This window comes from Myxocyprinus asiaticus, chromosome 43 (assembly GCF_019703515.2).
Source record: "Myxocyprinus asiaticus isolate MX2 ecotype Aquarium Trade chromosome 43, UBuf_Myxa_2, whole genome shotgun sequence".
Taxonomy (NCBI): Eukaryota; Metazoa; Chordata; class Actinopteri; order Cypriniformes; family Catostomidae; genus Myxocyprinus; species Myxocyprinus asiaticus.
Window position 1 is genome coordinate 36,868,160 of NC_059386.1, and position 9,532 is coordinate 36,877,691.

Below are 9,532 nucleotides of genomic sequence, written 5' to 3' on the forward strand. Positions count from 1 at the left end.
ACAGTGCTCTATATAAAAAAAAAAAAACTAAATACAAAAAAGTAAATAAATAAATCACCCATGTGGAAAGGTTTAAACACACCAGTGAGGTATGGATGTAAGTGGCTGTCATTATGCGAAAAGGAATGTGTCAACAAGACAGGTCAGTCACTTTTGCGCTGGAATGCTTGTGAAGTATCTGCACTTGTGCCGGGCTGCACTAATGGACTGCTAATAGAAGCCAATGCACTTTGATGCTTCCCCCTGTAGTTTCACGGGTGACAGTGTGTGATTAATTGCACTCACTCCACTCCTCATTCGCTTTTTGGAAAGAATAGAGGCGAGAGGCTGTCATTGCAGTGACTTTGCTCGCTTACCTTCGTGCACAGCTGGATATGGAATGCTTCGCCATAGACAATGCTGTGCGCATACTGTAATACGTCTTTTTCGCAGCCAGAGCGCAATGTGACGTCAAGAGAAGAGAGCTGCAACCTCAGCATGACTTTCACAGCAATTATCACCAAAAATATCCTTAACACAGGGGAAGGCCAACAAACAGTGTGTAATGCTGACACCCACAAGGCAACAAAGAAGACTCGACTTTGGAATTTCTGATGACACACCGTTTGGCTTGACCTTAACCTGCATGTGACTGCTTGTACGAATTAATTCTTTAAGCTCTGAAGGTGTTTTTAAAGATTTCCTGTTTCAGTGGCATACTCAAAATTAAAGTCTTATAACTCGACAAAAAAAAAAAAAGAGGGTCAAGTGTTTGCCGTTATTGTAAAGAAAACTTTAAAAAATGTAATGATAAAGATTGATAAATTATGAGACTCTCAACCTAAGAAACTGCTGAAAAAAAAGTCTTATTTTTCTGATTTTACACTATATATATCTGGGTGTAATAAGGTGGCTCCGAAAAACAGATTAGTTTTATTTCCAATCATGTCAGCTTTACCAGAGAAAAAAGTTGTGTTGTTCATAGTGTCCAAAAACAACTAATTACACATGCAAACACAACAATGACTAAAGGTTTGCATAGCATGCAGACATGATTTTAGTAATGAGATTTCACAGAATGAGTTTCATTCTGTGCCATCTGAGTCATCATTGAGTCTGTGTCATGTATTTGGCGCCATCTCCTGGTGGTCATATGTAACATTCTGCTTCCTGTGGATTATCTGATAATCTATGCATCTGATTATCTATGCATGTGGGCTCGTTTGAAAGATAATCGCCTCCTAAGAAATGGTATGTGATATTTATGTTATGTTTATTTTTTGTGAAGTTGTGAAGCGAAAACAGGGCATATAAGCATCACCTGTTCACATGAAACAAATGTCAAAGACATTCTCAGCTATTACTCGCTATATTTTTGTCTGGGAGTAAAACAAATAGACAAATAAACAAATTATCAAAACAGGACACTTCTGATTTATCTGCAAATTTCAAAGCACTTGTTCAGTTTTGGTCAATGTCGACATGCATTGGAAAGTAGAGCTTCTAAACTTTCAAACGAGACCTATTTTGTGTCGGTCAAGACTGTATTTATTAATATTTTTACAATTATTTTTGTTTCCATCGCGGGCCCATCTGAGCTTAAGTCACACATTCTCTCCCAACTAAAAAGGATGTGCTAAATCATATCCTCAGGGAATTACCAATACATTGTTGCACTAGGTCATACTATAGTAGCCGCTGAGCACACAATGCTGCCTTTGTGTTTTCCTAACGTATTTGGAGAATGACCATGATGGCTGTAACCATAGTAGTGCCCCTGAGACTCAAATGTTAGGCAATGAGGGAAGTGCTTAGAGTAATGATGATGGCAATAACATTCTCACTTACACACAATTTTAACGCCCATCAGCTCTGAACTGCATGCGTGTGCTAATGGTTATCTCTTTGAGCGTTATGCTAGTATGTCATTTGAAAAATAAAAATATTGTCTTAAAAATGCTTTAGGCCCCCAATGTAAACAAAGCTCATGGGACACATAATATTGAGGACTGACATGGAAAAAGTGAATTCATGCTATGAGGAGCACAGTAGGCTGTGCGTTTGCCCCCCTTTTTTTTTTTTTTTAAACAGTAATTACGTGTATAAGAGAACAAACAAGGCGTCTTTGTTTGCCTATGAAGAGGATAGATCGTTGCATATGGAAATCATGGCATACACCGATTCTGCTTGGGTTTTTACAAGCGCTTAGTGGCCAAACAGAGAAATCCAAAACAAAAAAACCTATGAACAGAAATGTACAAGAATGGATTATGCACATCTGGGATCTTCGGCTTTCATCAACAAAGGATCTGCATATTCAAACAGACAACCGCTCTACTTCAGCCCCCAAATCCACACGCCCTTCTGCTGTAAAATGGATGACAAGACCGCCTCCTATCCAAGTATTGTCAAGGGTTATTCGGGCTGGATAGCGAGGTTTTTATCCCCTTGTTGCATCTTGACTTACACAGTTACCTCTTATTCATACTCAGGCAAAAGGAGACACTTCTACTGGAGATGTCAGAGATTTTACTGTACTTGAAGTGATTCAGGCACTCCCGTACTCGGCCTCTCTCTATTTATCCCTTTCTCGCCAGGGCCAAGAGTACACTGGGACGAGTGGGAATTCGCACACTTAATTAAAACAAGTGTATCGACCGTGAAAAATAGGGGGATAGCAGAAATAGGAGAAGATAAAGAAAAGTGTGAGGGAATTGTTCATGAACAATAGCTGAAACTGTACAAAGGATTTTATGGAGTTCAATACAAGTTAGGCTAATTTATGAAAATGTTGATTTCCCCCCCAAAATATTTTCAACTCATCCCCTGAGCTTTCAGCGAGGCACTTTACAATGGGGCCCAATTTTGGAGGATTTAAAAGGCAGAAATGTGAAGTTTATAAAAGCACTTGCATTGATTTTTCTGTTAAAACTTATGTATTGTTTGAGCTGTAAAATTGTTTAAATAGTTGTTTTTATAGTTGTTTTAGGGTTAAAGGAACAGTTCACCCAAAAATGAAAATTCTCTCATTGACACCCTCATGCCATCCCAGATGTGTGACTTTTTCTTCATCAGAACACAAAAGGTTTTTAGAAGAATATCTCAGTTTTGTAGATCCATACAATGCAAGTGGATGGTGATCAGCACTTTAAAGCTCCAAAAAGCACATGAAGTCAGCATAAAAGTAATCCATGACACTGTTCATGCCGCCTCTCATGTGATGCTGTTCAAATGAAAGCAAAACCAATGAAGCTTGTGAACAGCGTTCACTTGTAAACAAATCAAGCTGCACTTCCAACTGTATCGCGTCAGTTCTCGCGTGAACATGCCAATGCCCTTGCGTCACATGAGAGGCGCATCGGAGAGTGATTGGAAGTAAACAATAATAGTGAAAAGGACTTAAATATTGATCTGTGTCTCACCCAAAGAGATCGTTTCACTTTAGAAGACATTAATTTAACCACTGAAATCGTATGGCTTACTTTTACTATGTTTGTATGTGCTTTTTGGAGCTTTAAAGTTCTGGTCACCATTCACTTGCATTGTATGGACCTACACAGCTGAGATATTTTTCTAAAAATCTTCATTTGTGTTCTGCAGAAGGAAGAAAGTCATATACATCTGGAGTGGCATGAGGGTGAGTAAATGACGACAATTAAAATTTTTGTGGGAACTATCCCTTTAACAGCGTTATGTCGTTATGGCAATGAAGTTGGATAATTGGATATAACTTTACACAGAAATGGTTTGCAAGCAATTTTATCACACTAAAATCATGTTAACACACATTGTTACATCTTGTGGCTAAACAGTTAGTATTTTAACTAGTACTGTCAGTCGATTATTTTTTTTTAAATCGCAATTAATCGCTTCATTTTTGTAGTTAATAGCGATTAATCGCAGATTTTGAAAATACTGAAATTTGACACTGTATATACTACTTTTCCTGTGAAAAATTAATTTATTTCCATTTTAGGAAAGAAAACAAAACAATATAATGCTTTCAACATTTTCCAAACAAAGCCTACCACAGTATAAAGATAGAAATGCTCTAGAATATCAACAATTCAAGTAACATTAAACGTTTCCCAAAGTCTAATTTGCATTTTCAGTCATTGAAAGAACTAGTCACCACATAGGTAGCATATTCATTGCAAAGGGGATTAAACCCCTTACACTCATCCACAATACAAATCTGCTGGTAGACTGTGACTATCCACTTTCTTACAGGATTTGCGTCAGAGCGTCAACGTCAGCGCCGCTTTGAACTCCACATGAAAAGCGCTTGCAGACAAAAATGTCTCATTCTGTGTCTTGGTGATACTTAAGACTTGACGTGTTTCTGTGGTAATTAAAATGTGCCTTACATAGAAATCAAGTTTTTTTCAGCCCATCACAAATCTCATCTGGGCTTGTTTTGGACATCATATAGCATTAAGTGCCCCTTTCTCCATTTTATCACTGACAGGGAAGCACGATCAGAGATTCTTTTATTTACTGAGATAACAACCTCCGCGGCTCAATCTTAGGATAGAGGGTAACAGTCAACTGGCGTGTTACAAAGGTACCGCCCATTGAATGTCTATGGGACCGCCGCGTCATGCTATTTTATGCTAAGCTTGTAGGGTCACCTTTGTAGAAGGGCTCTGGTGTGTTGTGAAGTGTGCGTCAGTGTAATGACACATTACAAAGGTTTCACCCTTCAATCAAGCATTTATGCTGGTTTATGTTGTAATAATGGTAAATGTGTTAAACGTTTCAAATTAAATTGCATGTTTTAACACGTTAAATTCTGACAGCTCTAAGCGTTTATGGACTGGCCCCATTCACTTCAATTGTAGGTGTCACACTGTAACAGATTTGTGCTTTTAAGCAAAAGCAGGGATGTCATTTTTTTATTTATTTTTTTTTAATGGTAAATCAACATTATGCCACAAATGCTGTCGATTGAGCTTAACTCGTATTGAACCCAGAATATTCCTTTAATAAGGGTATCAATGCAAAAAGTGAACTGGGCAGTGAAAAGATCCCCATGTGAACCGGAAACGTGTAGCTCATTAGTATCCCAAAAAGAAAAACCTATGGCCCATTAATTAGTTGCAAACAATGTTCTCCCCAAATATCGACTTCTTAATGGACACAAAGAGACCTGGTTCGTGTTCCCATTAGTCAATCGTACTGCAGCCTCGGAGGAGTTTTGGAATAGGGTATATGTCATTCTGCGATGCCCTTCAGACATTGGAGCTGGATAGTTTTTCCTCATCCTTTCCTTGTTTCTCATTAACTATTCACAATTGTTGAGAGGGGCTTTGCCAGACTGGATCGAGTTTCTAACAAACAGATACCCGAATGCAACATCATAATGACGTTTATTTTTTTAAATTTTTTTTTTTTTTATAATGACGACTCTTTCAGTAATCTCCAAAAGTGAAAAGATCAGCAGAATGCAGCCACCTGCACACTATAACTACATGTAAGCCACCGAGGGAGGGTTTAAGCCAATGTCAAACATGGCTCAAAGGAGATTTACAAAACTGGCTTTTAATGGAGAGGAGGTCTTTGTGCCGTCCTCCTGTGTCAAGAAGATGTCTGCCACTGTTTACTTATACAACAATTATTCAGCTAAATTCCTTTCAATAGAGGCTGTACACTTCATTTCCCTTAACGGCAAAAAAACTAACAAAAGAGGACAAACAGCTTGAGCACTGGTTTTATCAGAGACATGCCACAAAGACAAACTTGAAAGCATCTTAACCGGAGAGAAACCACTTTTAAATTGCAACATTGTGCCCTGAGGAAAATGCATTTAATTAGGCCTAGTTATAATGTAATGAAATTCTGCTCACTTCAAAAGCGGAATGAAACAGCGCTACACGGATCAATTATCAACACGTCTCAATCATGGATAAAGCAGCACGAGCGCAGAGCAGGTGCGGTAATTCGCGGACTAGTCTCAACCGCACAGACTATTTGAAATGCTCTTGTAAACCAGTGCGATGCGCGGCTGGGATTGCGAAACCCGTCTGAATGCGGTACAGAATTGTCTGTTGCAAAACTCTTATGTCTTGGTGATGAAACTAGTTTAAAACAAGCCCTCCACATTCTAAATGGCACTGACAAAGAAAACAGGAGAAAGGCTTTTCAATTCTCAAATCACAACACTTACAAAAATGTACCATGGATTTACTGTGGTAACACTAACTGTACTGTTTTAACTATGGTAGTTTCTGAATGTATTTAGATGTTCCTGTTGTTAATGTCATAATGTTCATCTGCAACCCAAGCTCAAAATCAATGCTGTACTGTCATATGTGCATTTCAATGCATATAACATGTAATATTATTTGCATGGGTGCTACCAAAGCAGGTGCAACATTTTCAACGGGCCCTTTTAGGGCACAAATAAACCCTGATGTGGCCCAGGCTGAAATGGAGTTTGACACCCCAGTTTTAAGCTATTCTTCGACCAACACATGTTAATCCTGGTCCGGCATTGCGGGCTTGTGGATGCATGCGCAACAGCACCACTGCTGAAACAAAATCTTAGGGGGAACACTATCATGTAATCCATCAAGTAAAATAGCTTAACTAAACGGATCTGGGCCTAAATTTATTCTTTTCACCCTATACACAACATACACACCAAGGCATACCAGACCCTGATTCAAGGAATGCATTTCAAATTGTCGTTTTTATGGTTGTTTTAGGGTTACCATTAGTAAGTGATTTTATCACACATATTGTTTATGTCTACAGATTGACCCCATTGACTTCCAATGTAAGTGTGTCACTGGAACACACATTTGTGCTTTTATTAAAGAAAAGGAGGAATGAGTTGAAATTAATTTTTGTGGTAATCAACATTATCTAGTGGTTATTTGAGAAAAAAAGTGGTTTCAATGTTTATATCGATCTATTTAAAATACCGGTGGACTTGTGTGAAAAGTGACTTATTTTGGGATAAATGACAGCTTATTTTAATAAATTAAGTGACAGTAATGATTATATTGTTACTGATATTTTAAAATGATTAATTGCTGAATATAAGCAACTTGTGCTTGGTTAAAATTTTGTATATTATTTTATTGAAAACACCCCTTTGAAATCCATGTATTAAACATGATACAACAGACTTTTGAGGAATATCTCTCAAACACCATTACAGTACATTCATGCACACTACAAAAAATAAATGTATAATATATATTTAAAGAGAGAACTAATATTTCTGTATATTTCCATATATGCCGCCTGCTCTGTCATTATAAAGATCTCATTATTTTACCTGACAATCTATTATGATGTCATCAAGTTCCTGAGACCCAGCAAAAAAAGTTTTACAATTTCCCTTTATAAATGTCAATATAGTGTTTGGTGCATAAAATACATGTTTATTGAAAAAAATTATATTTCTATTGTATTTGATGTGCTGAATTGAACTAGTGATACATTTCAGTCTATATTTATAGAGCAAGAAGAGGAAGTTCTCATGATCAAACTCTCAAATATTTGGTATCTCTGAAAAGCCCAAAGAGTCCTCTGATAATACCCCAAGATTTACCACTGTAGAAAAACTTACATAACAAATGTCCTACACACAAATGAAGTGCAGGAGGATAATGACCTTTAAAGCCTAATGTATCAAATATGATGCATTGTAAACTTTTTTTTTTATTTATTTATTTATTTTTATATAGTTTGTCTAATGGTACTAAAATGTAAAAAAAAAAAAGAAAATAGAATTTTCTGACAATTCTTTCATAAGTCAGGCTTTACAGGGTTAATTTGCATCAAACCCGGAATATTCCTTTAAGTCAAAAGAAGTTAGTTTTATACACTCACTCAGTTAGTGGCGTAACCCTTGTGCGATCTTCGGGACATTTTTGTCTTTTTCATCTTTGTTTTTCCGATCATTTTGGCTGTGTTAATGCCAACGGCATACATTGCCAAAGGTGTGTATTTTCTGGGGAATTTTGATATTTCAACCTCAGTTCCTATAATACATCTGTAATACACTGTGAACACAAAATAGTTACACTCAGGACCTTCAGGACAAAAATGTCCCCATTAAAACCCATTAAAACTGTAATATTTGATCCCAGTGCCATTAAAGCATAAAATCATGAATTATATGATATTATACTTTCATTCTGGAGCCCTGACTTCAACATTTACATTTTTAATATTTTCCACCAGATGGCGCCATTTTTCTCATGTTTAGTCTATGGAGCAAATACATGCTTTTCCCCTATTCTCTGTTTGCTGTATTATAGAGCACTGCAGGACAACTGAATAAATGATGCAGATACAAGTGTGTGTGTGTGTGTTGGTATGGATGTCAAAGAGTGTTTTGTATGTGTGTATTGAGAAATGTGTGTGTGTGTGTGTGTGTTTTAAAAAAAACTGGCATTTAAATGGTTAAAATGCTGAAAATGAATGAATATTTGGTAGTTATGATCAGGACTGATGTCGGTTAAAAAAAATAACGAATAGAAAGTGGAAAATAATATTAATATATAACACTATAATGGCAGTTTTTTGACGTGGACATTTGTCCTCGAAGGACATCGGAGTAACTTTTTAAATTGACGCACAAGGGTTAAACAAATAAAACTATCCTTTGTACCAAGAACAACAAAAATGCATCGTTACACAACAAACTATCAGCACGATAAACTCACAGGAAGGCAAATATGGTCTCATTTCAGTGCTTGTTTACGCATAAGCAAAGAAAACATTAAAACATCTGCTGCTCATCTCTAATTTCGCGCAAGAAAACACGCATTCATTCTTGCCTGTCCATCATTTTCACACTTTGATTAACATCAGCAAAAAGTTAGTTTTCTTACGTCATGTTCCAAATCCTCTGTAGGAGGTTAATTTGTGTTCATTTATAAATCTAAAGACAGAACAGTCAGAGTTATTCAACAGCAACTACACTGTCTCATTATAGCGAATAAACCAACTATAATAATAATAATAATAATAATAATAATAATAATAATAATAACAGAAATGTGATAAGATGACATTTCACTTACCAGTCTAAAAAAAAACAAAAAACATTATTTGACCAGAATTTAAACCTGAAATATGATGACTGCGATGTAAAAAACAATGAAACACAATATATTTCACAAATCAGTTCTCAACTTTGATTTCACAAATCTTAAGCAGTTTAAGGCACTAAATCAATTCCCCTTCGGACACACGTCACGTTATTAATAAATAACCGATGGTGTGATGTGGACAGTTTTAAGAATAAAAGGCTGATGACGTACCAGAACAATTATTTCACAAAATATATCACAAACTTTATTTCGCTCGTTTCAGCGAACTTCGGCCATCAATATCGTGAAGAGACACACCATTAATACAGAAGGGCTTCTGAGTCTTACCTTGAGCCGCACCGATGCTGACGAGCAATAAAACAAGAGAAACTATTATAGGAATCATCTGCTGTAAGAATCCCGACCCGTCGCGTTCTCTTCTCGCAGTCTTTTCACTTCTTCCCATCATATGAACAAGGCAAAAATCCGCCGTCTGATTCCGA

The 9,532-nt window shown here is 36.7% G+C and overlaps 1 protein-coding gene across 4 annotated transcripts in view; it reads right to left on the reverse strand.

Annotated features, from left to right (window-relative positions):
* Positions 1 to 9,532, reverse strand: part of unc5cb (unc-5 netrin receptor Cb) — a 267,331-nt gene that overhangs the window by 257,553 nt on the left and 246 nt on the right. For all 4 annotated transcript variants that reach the window (XM_051686038.1, XM_051686037.1, XM_051686039.1 and 1 more), the window contains exon 1: positions 9,378 to 9,532. This exon is cut by the window's right edge and continues 246 nt beyond it. In XM_051686038.1, coding sequence (XP_051541998.1) covers positions 9,378 to 9,498 — 121 coding nt within the window. In that variant the 5' untranslated portion in view covers positions 9,499 to 9,532. The remainder of the gene's footprint in view (positions 1 to 9,377) is intronic.